Genomic DNA, 17,457 nt, shown 5'->3' on the forward strand with positions numbered 1-17,457 from the left:
GCCGCCGCCGGTTTCCCCTTTGTGCACAACAACGCTGTCCTGTCTTCCCATCGCCAATAATCCCATCTCCACCGTGGTGTTTCACTTTTCTTCAAAGCTGCCCCATACTCCCATCGCCCAAGGTCTCATCTCCACAGCCTGGTTTAACTTTGACCTCTACTCTGTCCCATTGTCCCATAGCAAATAGTCTCATCGCCACCGCAGGTCCTCCTGTGCGCGCATCCCCTCCGGTCGTCCCATAACCAATGGTCTCCTCGCTGATCCCCAGCCTCACTTTGTCCTCAACGCTGTCATAAGGTCACATCGGCTGTACTCCCATCGCCACCGCCGGGTATCGCCCTCCCATCGCCCCGTAGCAGACAGTATCATCCGGCCACCATGTTCCATTTTGTGCTCAACGCCCTCCCACAGTCCCACAGAGAATAGTCTCATAGCGGCCACTGTGTTACACTTTGTTCTCCAAAAGCTCTCCCATCATCCCACAGCAAATCGTCTCCTAGCCACCGCGAGATTCGACCTGTGAGCAACACTCCAGCAGGGTGCCACAGTGAATAGTCTCTTAGCTGCTGCGCTCCATCTGCGCAATGCCCACCCCCCGCCCCCGCCCCTCCCCATGGCAGCAGAGCCAGTAGTGTCATCACTGCCACTGTGTTTCTCTTGGTACACAACGCCCTCCCATTGTTCCACAGCCAATAGTCTCCTCACCACCACGGGACTCCACCGTGACTGCAACGCAAGCCGCCACCACCCCCCACCCCAAATCATTAGGGACAGCCAATATCTCATCGCCGCACAGCCAATAATCTCATGGCGGCTACAATGTTTCACTTTGTCAGCAACGCCCCCTACATCGCCCTGTAACCAATTGTCTTATGCCCACCCTGTAGAATGCAAAAGTAGGAAGTCAAGAGATAACTGGAATAACAGGCAAATTTAGACTTAAGTACAAAATGAAGCAGGGCAAAGGCTAACAGTTTTGCCAAGAGAATGCACTGGTCATACAAACACCCTTTGCCAACAACACAAGAGACGACTCTACACATGGACATAACCAGATGGTCAATACTGAAATCAGTTTGATTATATTCTTTGCAGTCAAAGATGGAGAAGCTCTACACAGTCAGCAAAAATAAGACCAGGAGCAGACTGTGGCTCAGATCATGAACTCCTTATTGCCAAAGTGAAGTAAAGTGAAGTGAGGTCACCCAGTCCTTCCTGTTCGACTCTTTATGACCCGATATACTGTAGCCTACCAGGCTCCTCCGTCAGTGGAATTTTCCAGGCAGGAGTACTGGAGTGGGTTGCCATTTCTTTCTCCAGGGGATCTTCCTGATCCAGGGATTGAACTCAGTCTCCCACATTGCAGGCAGACACTTTACCATCTGAGCCACCTGGGAAGCCCAAATTCACCCTTAAAATGAAGAAAGTAGGGAAAAACACTAGATCATTCTGGTATGACCTAAATCAAATCCCTTGTGATTACACAGTGGAAGTGACAAATAGATTCAAGGGATTAAATCTGATAGACAGAGTGCCTGAAGAACTATGGATGGAAGTTCATGACATTGTACAGGAGGCAGGGATCAAGACCATCCCCAAGAAAAAGAAATGCAAAAAGGCAAAATGGTTGTCTGAGGAGGCCTTACAAATAGCTGAGAAAAGAAGAGAAATGAAAGGCAAAGGAGAAAAGGAAAGATATACCCATTGAAATGCAGCATTCCAAAGGATAGCAAGGACAGAAAAGAAAGCCTTCCTCAGCGATCAATGCAAAGAAACAGAGGAAAACAGTAGAATGGGAAACACTAGAGATCTCTTCAAGAATCTTTGTATCTTAGAGATACCAAGAGAATATTTAATGCAAAGACAGGCAACAAAAAATGGACAGAAATGGTATGGACCATTTTTCTAACAGAAACACAAGATATTAAGAAGAGGTGGCAAGAATACATAGAAGAACTACACAAGAAAGATCTTCATCACCCAGATAACCATGATGGTATGATCACTCACCTAGAGCCAGACATCCTGGAATGCAAAGTCAAGTGGGCCTTAGGCAGCATCACTACGAACAAAGCTAGTGGAGGTGATGGAATTCCAGTTGAGCTATTTCAAATCCTAAAAGATGATGCTGTGAAAGTGCTGCACTTAATATGCCAGCATATTTGGAAAACTCAGCAGTGGCCACAGGACTGGAAAAGGTCAGTTTTCACTCCAGTCCCTAAGAAAGGCAATGCCAAAGAATGCTCAAAATACCACACAATTGCACTCATCTCACACGCTAGTAAAGTAATGCTCAAAATTCTCCAAGTCAGGCTTCAGCAACACGTGAACCGTGAACTTCCAGATGTTCAAGCTGGTTTTAGAAAAGGCAGAGGAACCAGAGATCAAATGGCCAATATCTGTTGGATCATAGAAAAGCAAGAGAATTCCAGAAAAACATGTATTTCTGCTTTATTGATTAAGCCAAAGCCTTTGACTGTGAAGATCACAACAAACTGTGGAATATTCTTGAAGGGTTGGGAATATCAGACCACCTGACCTGTCTCCTGAGAAATCTGTATACAGGTCAAGAAGAAACAGTTAGAACCGGACATGGAACAACGGGCTGGCTCCAAACTGGGAAAAGAAGTATAGCAAGGCTGTATATTGTCACCCTGCTTATTTAACTTATATGCAGAGTACATCATGCAAAATGCTAGGCTGTATGAAGCACAAGCTGGAATCAAGAATGCCAGGAGAAATATCAATAACCTCAGATATGCAGGTGATACCACCCTTATGCAGAAAGTGAAGAAGAACTAAAGAGCCTCTTGATGAAAGTGAAAGAAGAGAGTGAAAAAGCTGGCTTAAAACTCAACATTCACCGCTTCTCTTTTCTTCCTGTTGCTTTTGGGTTGTTTGGCAGTAAACTCCCGGCCATGCCTGAACCCTCGAAGTCCGCTCCGGCCCCGAAGAAGGGCTCCAAGAAGGCAGTGACCAAGGCGCAGAAGAAGGACGGCAAGAAGCGCAAGCGCAGCCGCAAGGAGAGCTACTCCGTGTACGTGTACAAGGTGCTGAAGCAGGTCCACCCGGACACCGGCATCTCGTCCAAGGCCATGGGCATCATGAATTCGTTCGTGAACGATATTTTCGAGCGCATCGCGGGCGAGGCGTCGCGCCTGGCTCACTACAACAAGCGTTCGACCATCACATCCAGGGAGATCCAGACGGCCGTGCGCCTGCTGCTTCCTGGAGAACTGGCCAAGCACGCCGTGTCTGAGGGCACCAAGGCCGTCACCAAGTACACCAGTTCTAAGTGAGCCGGCCCGCCATGGAGTGATCGGTAAGGCTTGGCCTACACCCCAAAGGCTCTTTTCAGAGCCATAAAAAAAAAAAAAACCAAAAAAAAACTCAACATTCAAAAACTAAGATCATGGCATCTCGTTCTACCACTTCATGGAAAATAGATAGCGAACAATGGAAACAGTGACAGACTTTATTATCTTGGGCTCCAGAATCACTGCAGATGGTGAGTGCAGCCATGAAATTAAAAGACACTTTCTCCTTGGAAGAAATGCTATGACCAACCTAGACAGCATATTAAAAAGCAAAGACATTACTTTGCCAACAAAGGTCTGTCTAGTCAAAGCAATGGTTTTTTTAGTAGTCATGTGTGGATGTGAGATTTGTACTATAAAGAAAGCTGAGGGCCGAAGAATTGATGCTTTTGAACTGTGGTGTTGGAGACGAAATTTGCGAGCCCCTTGGACTGCACCAAGATCAAACCAGTCCATCCTAGAGGAAATCAGTCCTGAATATTAATTGGAAGGACTGATGCTGAAGCTGAAAAGCCAGTAATTTGGCCACCCGATGTGAAGAACTGACTCACTGGTAAAGACCCTGATGCTGGGAAAGATTGAAGGCAGGAGGAGAAGGGGGTGACAGAAGATGAGATGGTTGTATGGCATCACTGACTCGATGGACATGAGTTTGAGCAAGCTGTGGGAGTTGGTGATGGACCAAGGGAAGCCAGGGGTGCTGCAGTCCATGGGGTTGCAAAAAGTCGGACATGACTGACCAACTGAAATGAATGAATGATTCAGGGACACAGGTACCTTTTGTTCAGTGGCTTTTTCCATCATCAGCTCATGTGACTCCAAATTGAATGTGGTACTTGAATTACTACACTCGCCAGTAAAGGGATGAAGTCTGGTGGCTCACAGGGGATGTTTCCAAACACCAGGACTACACAGGGCAAGAGCACTTCCTCTCACATTCCATGGCCTGGATTTATCCTCATGTGAATCTCACTGCAATCAAGTTGTGAAATTATTGGGTGAGGAATGCATGAAAAAATAAGTTCAGGGTGCTGACTTTCAAAAATGCACAACATGAAAGTTGAAAGTTTTTGAGGGGGCAAAAAGAGGACTGTAGCCCAGGAGACAGCACATCAGATAGCTCTGAGAAGCTGTTCCAAAAAGGCACGGAGGGATATATGTGATTTTGGTGAAGGGAGAGTACATGTAATCATGTGCCTATTTTTTGTAGAAGTTTTCCGCCAGTGCCGTGAAGGTTTCTTGGAGTCACAAGAAGCAGTCATCACCATGAAGGATGTTCCTGCTTTCTAGATATGAGGAGATAGAAGAATCAGGTTCATAAAATGGGCTCCTGAAAACATCTAACCTTCTGAAGACTTGTTCTGCCAGTTTTCCCTGCTCACAGCATGCCTCACTTCTGCTTTCCACCCTGAATTCCTTTCCAGGGGTGTTAAAAATCAGCAGCTGCAAGAGCACATGATTAAATCCTTGTAGGTAGATGGCAAGTGCCGATGGCACGTGCTAGTTTGTACTTGACAGGGCATGAGACCATGTTCACGTTTGCACTATTTGTCCAAATGAAGTTCTGGGTAGGGGTCGAGGGGAACAAGTAATGTTCTTGCTTGCACACACTTTGTTAAAATACAATCTGACCCAAATGCTTTTTCTCCAAGTTCAGCTTTGGGGAGAATGACAAGAATGCCAGTCATAGTTCACAGTATAATCGACTGTTTGAAAGAAACGTCCAAGCTGATCCCCAAAGGCATTGCCTACAGGAAAATATCCACAGTGTAGACAGGTTACTTGCTGTTTCCTTACTACCCAAAGGAGACAAGAAAAGAAGAATCAGGCAATTCCTTGCAAGTACTTGAGGATGACTGCAGAAAAACTGATGAGTGAGTCCTCCATTTGGGTCCACAATCACGAGTCTCATTCTGATCTAAATATAGGAAATGGAAAGTTGAACTCAGTCTTCCTGAAAATGATCTTCCAAAAATATCACACACGTGCTGTGGGCAAGGACCAAAGAAGACTAAAACAAAATTTTTGTAGCAATGAAGAGTTAACCGTTAAAACTAATTGCAACTTATGAAACACTATATAAAATATTTGACAAATTATTACGCTTAGTCTATTAATTACCACTGCTGCTGCTGCTGCTGCTAAGTCTCTTCAGTCGTGTCCGACTCTGTGCGACCCCATAGACGGCAGCCCATCAGGCTCCCCCATCCCTGAGATTCTCCAGACAAGAACACTGGAGTGGGTTGACATTTCCTTTTCCAATGCATGAAAGTGAAAAGTGAAAGTGAAGTCGCTCAGTCGTGTCCGACTCTTAGCGACCCCATGAACTGCAGCCCACTAGGCTCCTCCGTCCATGGGATTTTCCAGGCAAGAGTACTGGAGTGGGGTGCCATTGCCTTCTCTGATTAATTACCACTAACAGTCATTTGCCTGGAGAATCCCAGGGATCGGGGAGCCTGGTGGGCTGCCGTCTATGGGTTGCACTTCAGTCGGACACGACTGAAGTGACTTAGCAGCAGCAACAGCCACTTAATTAGTTTTCCTGTTACCCTGCTGATGAGATAGCATTTATGTTGCAGGAAGGTAAATAATACAGGATAAGATAACAATTCAAGTAAACATCTGTTTTCCACCCTTTTATGTTAAAGTGGCAACACACATGTGTATACTTATTTAATATAAATTGTACATGTGTGTGTATATATATACATACATATTGTTCAGTTGCTAAGTTGTATCCAAGTCTTTGTGACACCATGAACTGCAGTAAGCCAGGCTTCCCTGTCCTTCACCATCTACTGGAGCTTGCTCAAACTCATGTCCATTTAGTCAGTGATGCCAAGCAACCATCTCATCCTCTGTTACCCTCTTCTCCTTCTGCCCTCAGTCTTTCCCAGCAACAGGGTCTTTTTCAATGAGTTGTTTTCTTCTCAGCAGGTGGCCAAAGTATTAAAGCTTCAGCACCAGTCCTTCCGATGATTATTCAGGGTTGATTTCCTTTAGGATTGACTGAATTAATCTCCTTGCTGTCCAAGAGACTCTCAAGAGTGTTCTCCAGCACCACAGTTCGAAAGCACCAATTCTTCAGCACTCAACCTTTTTTTTTTTTTATCATTTACCTCCCCTTTCTTTTTCTTTTTTAAATTTTATTTTATTTTTAAACTTTACAATATTGTATTGGTTTTGCCAAATATAGAAATGAATCCGCCACAGGTATACATGTGTTCCCCATCCTGAACCCTCCTCCCTCCTGCCTCCCCATACCATCCCTCTGGGTCGTCCCAGTGCACCAGCCCCAAGCATCCAGTATCGTGCATCGAACCTGGACTGGCGACTCGTTCCATATGTGATATTATACGTATTTCAATGCCATTCTCCCAAATCATCCCACCCTCTCCCTCTCCCACAGAGGCCAAAAGACTGTTTTATACATCAGTGTCTCTTTTGCTGTCTTGTATACAGGGTTATTGTTACCATCTTTCTAAATTCCATATATATGCATTACTATACTGTATTGGTGCTTTTCTTTCTGGCTTACTTCACTCTGTATAATAGGCCTTCTTTCTGGTCCAACTCTCACATCCCTACAACTACTGGAAAAACCATAGCTTTGACTACATGGACCTTATGGCAAAGTGATGTCTCTGCTTAACACACTGTCTAGGTTAGTCATAGCTTTTCTTTCCAGGAGCAAGCATCTTTTGATCTGTGGCTGCAGTCACCCTCTGTAGTGATTTTGGACTCCAAGATAATGAAATCTGACAGTTTCCACTTTTTCCTCATCTATTTTCCATAAAGTAATGGGACTGGATGCCATGATCTTCAATTTTTGAATGTTGATACACCTATACACGAATAGGTAGATAGATAGATATGGGGGGGGGTCTGTTTTAGCTATGCCTCACATTGGTTCTCTAAAAAGGTGGTTACTTCAGAGCAGGGGAAAAAAATAGATCTTATATGTCATTTACTTGATGGCTGAAGATTTCAAATTTGAATTTTGAAATTAATATTATAATGGAAAATGTGTTCATTGAGATTGGCATATTCATTCCAAAAATCCTTCTCTCTGTTTTGTTTTCCATGCAAACAATCTAAATTATGATAACACAGAATGAAATATTCTAAATGCAAAAGAGATGTTTCAAAGATTAGAACATTTAAAAAGAATTTGAAACTACAACATTTCCATGTTTAATCCTGATGCTTCTCTATGTTAAAACTAATTAAACTCTATTTGAACTTACAATATAACAGATGAGGTGGCACTACTGGTACAGAATATGCCTGTAAATGCAGAAGACACAAGAGATGTGGGTTCCATCCCTGGCTTGGGAAGATCCTCTGGAGAAGGAAATGACAACCACTTCAGTATTCTTGCCTGAACTATCCTTTGGACAGAGGAGCCTGGCATGCTACAGTCTATGGGGTCACAAAGAGTCAGACATGACATAGCGACTAAACAACAATAATCATGCAGAAAGCTATACAACCAGAGAAACAAAAAAGGAAAGTTTGTGTTTGATTTTAGATGTGATTATGTTTCACATAAGAAAACAATTCACGTCTTGGAGTTCACAGATATCACTGGAAGTCCCAATGCTGGAATGGTTCTATATTTAGTTAAAATCTGAGGATAAAAGGTCTTATTTGTGTAATAAAATTTAAAAAACTTATAACCCTGATAGGAAACCATGTCAGATCTGAAATACTATCAAGAACATAAGAAAAGTACTTTACCTTATTTTTTAAATTACATACCATTTGTAGCTCATCATGAACAAATATATCAGCGTCAAGTATGTTTCATCAAGAAAAATAGTAAAACAATAGAAAAATAATTAATTCACTTTATGGAAGTGAAAAAATAGATAGGTTTAATGTATGAAATTGATACACTGGAAAACATGATATTGACACGAAAATGTCCATGGCTAAGAGTATAAAAATAGAGGAAAAATGGCAAATGCATGTAATAATGAAAATCCATTTTTTTCCTTTATTGAAAAAGATGAATATGTGTATCTAAAAGACATATATTTCACATTATAGAATCACTACGGTGAATGATCATTTATTTTGCTTCACTTCTGTATTTGTTACTTTGTGTTTAAATTGGTAGGACAGCAAAATGTTCTTTGATTTCCAATTTTCTGTCTTCTTTCCAGCTGGAGTTCAGAGACCAATATAGCCAGTCTCTAAGCCAGTGTTTGATGGCAGCGTAACTCCAGTTCATGTATCATTTGTTTCGACTGCATCATTCACTAGTCAAGAAAGACTCCAAAGCTGAGGACCTGGAGCACAGAAAAGGAAGGCTGCCTCAGATCTTCATTCTCTCAGTGCTTTAGCTTGCTCCTTGCTCCAGTCCAACGCTGGATAACAGATCCCTGAAGAAAGATCATGAGGGACTTCCAGGAACACATGGAGAGCCTGGTGTGATGAAGTAACCCCTGCTGCTTAAATTCTCCTCTCAGACCTAACCTGGGTCAGCCGCTTTCTTGGTTAAAGCTCCTGGGGTAGCCAACAAAGTGGAAGAATCCATGTGACACTCAACACAGATTTTCCCGTTGTTTCCTTAGTTGTATATGTACCTAGATATAGTTTCAACATGTCTTGAAAAATAGGTCAGGAGACATGATGTCTAATGATGGCAACAGCATCATCATCATTCAAAAAGATTTTGACCCCCAGGATGAGAACTGTCTTCAGAACAAGTTTACAAGCTAGATAAGAATACGAAACTCATTGCTATATCCTCATATGCTTCACCTTAAAATGAGAATTGTTTAATTCAAGTTGATTAGGGCCTTATTGACCACAAGACTCCAAAAATTTTCCAGTTATCACATTTGGAATACATGGCACTCATTTTGCAAACTGCATCCAACTTAGCATCATTCTCAGTGCATTCAAAATTAACATTTTTATTTTCTTGAATAAGGAGTCAATTTATTTTCATTTAACTTTTGGATATTCCCCTCTGTTTATACCTGAACAGAACTTCACAAGCATTTCTATTGGTATCATAAGTCTTGTGAACCTTTACTATGTTGACTAAAAGCAAAAGTCCTAGTAAGAACTAGAAGTGAATAGTCACATCAGTGGAAGTTACTTTGTAAAGTTTATTATTATTTTTGGCTGTGACAGCCACATGGCTTATGAGACCTTTGTTCCCTGACTGGGGATTGAACCCAGACCCACGGCAGTGAAAGTACTGAATCCTAACCACTGAATGGCCAAGGAAGTCTCAAATCAAATTTCGCAGTTTTAGTTTTTCAGTTTTTCACTCAAGTATCCAGAGAAACTGAGAGAGTCAGTTCCTAGGCAGGTTGATAGGGAGTCTAGGGGTCCCCAAGGAGAGAGGGGTCTGGAATTCTCCAGGAGGAAGAAAGGACAAACTTTTTTTCTTTCTCTGCATTCCTTAGGATTATATAATAATAATGTATCCTGCCTGAGGACAGTCTTTGGATTAAACCTTCTGGCTAATTCTGTTATCTTAAAATGTAAATTATGGGAGTGGGTCTGATGAGGTCTTTACAACCTCCAGACATTCTTTGGATTATATAACCTCATTGTTAACACTAGCAAGTGGGTACTCTTTCTGCCCCCTTCTGATGCCTATGTCAGAAGCTTTCTCTATCTCCTTTATACTTTAATAGAACTTTATTACACAAAAGCTCTGAGCGATCAAGCCTCATCTCTGGCCCCGGATTGAATTCTTCTCCTACGGGGGCCAAGAATCCTGGTGTCTTCGCGTGATTCAACAACAACCTTTCAAAACTCTAAATTGCTTTAACATTATATATTTGCTCTAAATAAATGACTGTTGGAGAACTGAAGGGAATATGATAAGGGTCACGAAACATGTAAATGTCACGTTAAAAGTAACGCATCAATCCAATACGTTTGAGACCCAAACTGATAAAGGTTAAAATAATAAATATTAATAGAATCCACTTAAACTGTTGATTTATTTAAAACACAAACTCCACTGTAACTTGCAAGGGGAAAAAACCCTAAAGTCAAATAATACCAAATACTTAATACCAAAACAAGGACAACACAGAGGCAGGCCAAAACAGAGCAAGAAAATATAATGAAGGAAATAATTAGAGGTAGCAATTTAATATAAATGAGATCTTTCTCATTAATATAATATTGATATCCTTGAGAGTTAAAATACGTTAAATTTGAGAAAGTAGGTCAATATATATAAGAAACAAATGGAATTTACAATTAAATATAAAAACGCTTGAGCTAAATTTCAAATAGTATAAACACTGAGTAAAGAAGGTAACATTATGTAGTAACGTGAACAGAAACTCGGTGGCACTGAAGTTTTACCTCAATGCTGTGCTTGCGCTGAGTCGCTTCAGTCGTGTCTGACTCTCTGTGAGTCTGTGGACCATAGGCTGCCAGGCTCTTCTGTCCATGGGATTCTCCAGGCAAGAATACTGGAGTGGGTTGCCATGCCCTCCTCCAGGGGATCTTCCTGACCCAGGGATCAAACTGGTGTCTGCTCTGTCTCCTGAATTGGCAGGCAGGTTCTCTACCATTAGTTCCACCTGGGAAGCCCAGCACAATGCTATTAGTCTGTAAAAAACCATATAGAAAAGTAATAAAGAGAAGATTTCAAAATATGATTTAGAAGAGGAAATTAGTGATCAACATGCTTGAGCCCTTAACCTAGAATAGGAAATATAATTTGTTACAAATATTTATAAATCATTCATGAAAATTATCATACATTAGACTTACACTGAAAATATCCATAAAGATGGAAGGCTAACTCCTCAAAATAACCATTTTGTCCTGACCTGGATGTCAGATTCTTTTATGGATCAGAGACTGGGGGGAGGTGAGGAAACAAAGTAAAGTGAGAGTGAAGTCGCTCAGTCGTGTCCGACTCTGCGACCCGTGGACTGTTGTCCACAAAGCTCCTCCGTCCATGGGATTCTCCAGGCAAGAATACTGGAGTGGGTTGCCATTTCCTTCTCCAAAGGACCTTTTAATTCCTGTAAATATCTCCCAGAATGTCTAGTAAGCCTCAGGTAGGGGCATGTGTTAATTGCACTTCCTTACAATCATTTCATGGGTGCTGTGAAATGGAATATCTCATGTCACGTCAACAAACCAAGATGTCACATCTATCTGTGATTCTGGCCTTCCCAAATGTGAATTTCTGTTCCACCTGGTAAGTAGCCAAGTAGGGCATCTGTGCCATTGCCACACAAAGAATCACAGTCCTTCACAGGTAGGTGGGGTCAGGTTATCCCCTGAGGCAGGCCATTATGGTTGTTTCAGTTTAGTTCAGTTCAGTTGCTCAGTCGTGTCTGTCTCTTTGCGACCACATGGACCGCAGCACGCCAGGCCTCCCTGTCTATCACCAACTCCTGGAGCTTACTCAAACTCATGTGCATTGAGTTGGTGATGCCATCCAACCATCTCATCCTCTGTCGTCCCCTTCTCCTCCTGCCCTCAGTCTTTCCCAGCATCAGGGTCTTTTCAAGTGAGTCAGTTCTTTGTATCAGGTGTCCAAAGTATTGGAGTTTCAGCTTCAACATAAGTCATTCCAATGAACACTTAGGACTGATCTCCTTTTAGGATGGACTGGTTGGATCTCCTTGCAGTCCAAGGGACTCTCAAGGGTCTTCTCCAATAACACAAAGAGTTAAAGTCATAGAAGCAGATCCAGTGGAAATTCAAAATTAACCCTTCCCGGTTACAAGCTCAGACTACACCAGGTGATTCATTTCACTTCAGTTCAGTTCAGTTACTCAGTCATGTCCAACTCTCTACAACCCCATGGACTGCAACACCCCAGGCCCCCCTGTTCATCACCAACTCCAGGAGTTTATTCAAACTCATGTCCATTGAGTCAGTGATGCCATCCAGCCATTTCATCCTCTGTCACCCCCTTCTCCTCCCACTTTCAATCTTTCCCAGCATCAGGGTCTTTTCCAATGAGTCAGTTCTTTGCATCAGGTGTCCAAAGTATTGGAGTTTCAGCTTAGGCATCAGTCCTTTCAATGAATATTCAGGACTGATTTCCTTTAGGACGGATTGGTTGGATCTCCTTGCTGTCCAAGGGACTTTCAGGAGTCTTCTCCAACACCACAGTTCAAAAGCATCAATTCTTTGGTGCTCAGCTTTCTTTATAGTCCAACTCTCACATCCATACATTAATATTGGGAAAAGCATAGCTTTGACTAGATGGACCTGTGTTGGCAAAGTAATGTCTCTGCTTTTTAATAAGCTGTCTAGGTTGGTCATAACTTTTCTTCCAAGAAGCAAGCATCTTTTAATTTCATGGCTGCAGTGACCATCTGCAGTGATTTTGGAGCCTCTAAAAATAAAGTCTGTCACTGTTTCCCCATCACTTTTCCATGAAGTGATGGGACCAGATGCCATGATCTTAGTTTTCTGAATGTTGAGTTTTAAGCCAATGTTTTCACTCTCCTGTTTCAGATGATTGATCCTCCAAAATTCACTTTCAAGAAAATAAAGTGTAACCACTGCTCCCTCCAAGTGTTCAGGTGTTTAGAATGTGTCTTTGCTGCTTTTCGGCAGTGTAAGGCGAGTGCAGAGAAAAAGAAAGTGAGTTGGGCAGTCAGGCAAGAAAAGGGAAATTTACTAGAGGGAAAGGAGAGGGTGACTGGCCCTTAAGGAGAACCAGCTTCCTCCCTTTCTGACAGGGTCCTACTTATACCCCACCAGTGAAAAATTTTCTGAAGGGTTGGTTAATTTTTAGCCTGTAGTTGAGTCCTGTGGTCACATAGCTGGAGGTCTAGAATCTGGTGGTCTTGTAGCTTTGAGAAGATAGGCACCAGTGAGAAAGCAGAATGCCATTTGGGCAATTTGGTCAGTCTCATAGATCACTGTAATTTTATTCTCTGTTTGCAAGGTCGACATAATGAGTCATAGCATCAATGAGACCCCGTGTGGGTCCTATCAGGCAGCCTCTCTGTATTAGTACAGGTAATTGTCCTTGCTATGTCTAAGCAACCCAGTTTTCTTTGCTACTTTTGTATAATTTTCATATTGTTACCTCTTCTTTGTTATTTGTATTTCACTTGGTAAAAGCTGTCCTGATGCTTCTGCAGTCTTTTCTATTTCAATTTTGAGGTTTGTTGCAAAAATAAAGGAAGGGAAAATGTAAGTGAAAAGAAGAGGAAATGTATTTCTTATGTGATTTTTCAAGATATCAAAACTTTCCACTCTCATTGAACATTCCTAGAAAGTAAAAGTGAGCAGTGAATGAAAAAGTGACACACAAAGGTAAAGAGAAACAATGTAATTGAAAAAAAAAAAAACTACAGTGACATTTTCTCTGTTCAAATGACAAAATGTCACTTAACTACACAAATGGGGATGAAGAGCTCTACAGAGTGACAGGTTTCAGACCACCCCATGTGAGACTGTTGAGCTGCAGACAGAGCTGGAGGAGGGTAGCAGGCTCTTAGGCGGAGTGTTACCTAAGAGGCAAGTTGTCAGCTTTGCTAACTCCCAGTATCTATTTACTTATTTTTATTTGTCTGTTTACATTACTCACTCTTCATGGACGTTATCTGATTCTGAGGATATAGACCTATTAACTCACCATGAAAGAGACTGGGTCACAGATTGGACAGCCATTTTATTCACGTCTGAGAGGTCAGCTGTTACCTGGAAGCTACTAGGTATAAGTGATTTGGACAGGACGTCATGTTCACATAAGAGATGAGACTAGATGTAATAATGTTGACCACTGAGCTGAGGATTAAAGGAAGGGAAGCAGGTCATCTCAGGGAAATTCGATACAGTTCCCATAGTTAGATGTGTGAATTTTCCCCCTCGTGGGAATGGCTAGTATATACTGAATGCTTCTATGTCTTGTCCAGGCATGGTCAGAAGCATGCTATGTCATTCAATCTTCCCAACAATCCAGTGAAACAAATATGATTATCATTTCCATACAAGAGGAAAACCAGGGTGCTGAAGGTCACATAGCCAGTATAGGATGGAGCTGGGACATCAACCTAGGCAAACTTGCCCCCATGTCCAGTGTCTCAAGCACTGGACCGAGCTATCTCCTCTGACAAAGTGCTTCCTATTTCAGAGGAACTTAGTAAGTTCTTCCTCTCCAATTCCTATTCTTCTTTGTCACAAACATGTCATTTGTTCATTCCAGGAACATTACAATCATTACATTACAATTAAAGAGGATACAGTTCCCATTGCCCTTGCTAACTTCCAGTCCTATATTTCAAGTGGTGTTTTGTTGATATCTACAGAGTAGCCTGGTAGACTATGGGCCATAGTTTCAAAAAGAGTTGGACACAGCTGAAACAACTTAGCAACAACTGAACTTTGAGAATCCCTGTTTACATCTGAGAAAATATTTTGAGAAATTATCCAGAAAGTTTAAAAATCCATTTAAATTTACTCTTACTATCTTTGTTTTCAGAAGATTATAATTTTCTGAAATAGTCTTCAAATACTAGGTTTGAGTAGTCAAACTTTGGTGTGTATAGTTCTCTTATAACTGGCTCTAAAAAAAAAAAAAAAAAGAACTGGCTCTGTGGCCCACTCACTGGAAAAGACCGTGATGCTGGGAAAGACTGAGGGCAGGATGAGAAGGGGACAACAGAGGATGAGATGACGGGATCGCATCACCAACTCAATGGATATGAACTTGAGCAAATCTGACCAATAGAGAAGGACAGGGAAGCCTGGTGTGCTGTAGTCCATGGGGTAAAAGAGAGTGGACATGCCTTAGTGACGAACAACAATGGGACAGAGACCCCTCTGTGCACTTCCTCTGGGACAGACACCTTCCTGGATTCCCCACATGTGCCATTACTGCCTTTAGGGAGCTTACAATCTATCAGGGCAGTCAAATGTTACATAATTAGATGGATTACTTAATTACAACTGCATGTAGTGCAGCTAAAGGAGAATGCTTAAGGTTAATGAGGAATAACATGGAGGCAGAATAGTTTAGTGGTCAAGTACCACTTATGCAGTTAATCCTGACTAATCTCTCTGAGTTCTCAGTTTCCTTATTTGCAAACATGTCAATAATTATAGTAATTATCTCATAAGGAAGCTGTGAAGATTACTGTCATGTTCATTAAAAACACTTTGCTGAGAGGCTGCATGTAAAAATTTCTGTCATTAATATAATTACAAATTATCTGTACCTTACAGAATTGGTAAAGACATGCCATTACAAGGGTTGAATGTAATTGCAACCTCAGTATCCCTGAGTGTATGGTAGATTATCACCATAGTGGCAACGGCACCCCACTCCAGTACTCTTGCCTGGAAAATCCCATGGACAGAGGAGCCTGGTAGGCTGAAGTCTATGGGGTCGCTCAGAGTCGGACACGACTGAGCAACTTCACTTTCACTTTTCACTTTCATGCATTGGAGAAGGAAATGGCAACCCACTCCAGTGTTCTTGCCTGGAGAATCCCAGGGACGGGGGAGCCTAGTGGGCTGCCATCTCAGGGGTCTCACAGAGTCAGACATGACTGAAGCGACTTAGCAGCAGCAGCAGCAGCAGCCAGTACTCTTGCCTGGAAAACCCCATGGATGGAGGAGCCTGGTAGGCTGCAGTCCATGGGGTCGTTAAGTTGGACACGACTGAGTAACTTCACTTTCACTTTTCACTTTCATGCATTGGAGAAGGAAATGGCAACCTACTCCAGTGTTCTTGCTTGGAGAATCCCAGGGACGGGGGAGCCTGGGGGGCTGCAGTCCATGGGGTCGCACAGAGTCGGACACAACTGAAGCGACTTAGCAGTAGCAGCAGCAGAGGTATAAAGAGAAATAAACACAGGCAAAATTGAATTTTTTAGGACAACTAGCCGGAGAAGGCAATGGCAACCCACTCCAGTACTCTTGCCTGGAGAATCCCAGGGACAGAGGAGCCTGGTGGGCTGCTGTCTATGGGGTCACACAGAGTTGGACACGACTGGAGCATTTTAGCAGCAGCAGCAGCAGGACAACTAGCACCTAAAAAAGTGCCTTGTGGATTACAGTTGCAACATAATTCATTTTTAACAAATGATATCAGTGATATTCTTCCCTATCATGTCTCCAGTGAGCTTAAGGCCTACTCAGATATTGTAAAGGTACACACACAACTGAATTTTTTGAAGAAGGGAAGAAGGGTAAATAAGGAAAAAATGAGAAAAATCAAAAGCTTCTCTTATAAGCTCTTTTTATATTGAATATTTCTTGGTGACCTGGAAAAGTCACCATTTTGCATGAATTTTTCTCCCTTCTCTGACTTTGATCAGACTCTTCTCCCCAGGAACAACTAAGGAGGTGTGAGAAGCATGCTATACAGCTGTGTAGCTATGAACCACAGTGGCATGCATAATTTGATGTCCCCCACATAGGAACTCATTGCAAAAATTAGCACTTGTATAGATTTCATTACAAAGAGTAGAAAAAGAAAGGAAAGGGCAAACTGGAAAAACCCAGAAAATGAAAGTTTCTCTACTCACTCTTTAAGAGCCACCCATCACCCCAAGCCCTCAGAACTTGCCTACATCTCCCCTGCATGCAGTCCTGCGAGCCCCCAGTGTCCCAGTGGCCCTCCCCGTCACTGTGCTGCTGGCCCTTGGTGATGCTCTGCTCTAGCCCCAGGTGCTCCCTGGGCTGTGAGCTGCCTTCGAGCCACGGCAATCTGGAAAGCTTCACATGTTGGAGTCAGATGGAGAGACTGCCCGTTGTGTCCTGTCTGAGGGACAGGACTGACTTCAGATTTCCTCAGACCCTGGTGCACGGGACCAGGCTTGAGAAGACAGAAGCCACAGCTGTTGTGCACGAGTTGCTCCAGCAGACCTTCCAGCTCTTCAGCACCACGGGCTCTTCTGCAGATCAGGACAAGAGCCTCCTGGACAGATTCCTCGTGGGACTTGATCAGCAGTTGGAGGACCTGGACACGTGTCTGAGAGAGGGAAGGACACGGGAATAATCACCTCTAGGGAGTGAGAACTCCAGATTGGCTGTGAAGCGTTACTTCCAGTGAATCAGTGTGTATCTCAAACAGAAAGAATACAGCCGCTGTGCCTGGGAGGTTGTTAGCATGGAAATCAGAAGGTGCTTGGTCTTTGCCAGCAAGCTCATCAGAAAACTCAGGAAATAA

General features: G+C 42.7%; 1 protein-coding gene, 1 long non-coding RNA gene and 1 pseudogene across 3 annotated transcripts; 2 read left to right on the plus strand and 1 right to left on the minus strand.

Annotated features, from left to right (window-relative positions):
* The first annotated feature begins 2,867 nt into the window (after nucleotides 1–2,867).
* Nucleotides 2,868–3,372, plus strand: LOC147366821 (histone H2B type 1-N). The gene has a single exon (XM_086414315.1). It carries the CDS (start codon nucleotides 2,919–2,921, stop codon nucleotides 3,297–3,299), a length of 381 nt encoding a protein of 126 aa, XP_086270441.1. The 5' UTR covers nucleotides 2,868–2,918; the 3' UTR covers nucleotides 3,300–3,372.
* A 4,918-nt stretch (nucleotides 3,373–8,290) lies between these two features.
* On the minus strand, nucleotides 8,291–10,922 carry LOC147366822 (uncharacterized). 2 transcript variants are annotated; one of them, XR_015169084.1, is made up of 2 exons: nucleotides 10,662–10,922; nucleotides 8,291–8,828 (listed from the first exon to the last, which is right to left on the minus strand). It is a non-coding gene; the product is annotated as an uncharacterized LOC147366822 (long non-coding RNA). The 2 variants fall into 2 exon arrangements; XR_015169085.1 differs by having other exon boundaries at nucleotides 8,291–8,611; nucleotides 10,662–10,910.
* A 428-nt stretch (nucleotides 10,923–11,350) lies between these two features.
* On the plus strand, nucleotides 11,351–17,457 carry LOC147366823 (interferon alpha-2-like; annotated as a pseudogene).

The sequence above is a fragment of the Bos grunniens genome, chromosome 8, assembly GCF_055505025.1.
Source record: "Bos grunniens cultivar Pamir isolate PY7600 chromosome 8, Bosgru_T2T1.0, whole genome shotgun sequence".
NCBI classification, from domain to species: Eukaryota; Metazoa; Chordata; class Mammalia; order Artiodactyla; family Bovidae; genus Bos; species Bos grunniens.

What these genes read in the sequence shown, in the direction of transcription:
- LOC147366821 (XM_086414315.1), top strand. Translation starts at nt 2,919, where the DNA reads ATGCCTGAACCCTCGAAGTCCGCTCCGGCCCCGAAGAAGGGCTCCAAG.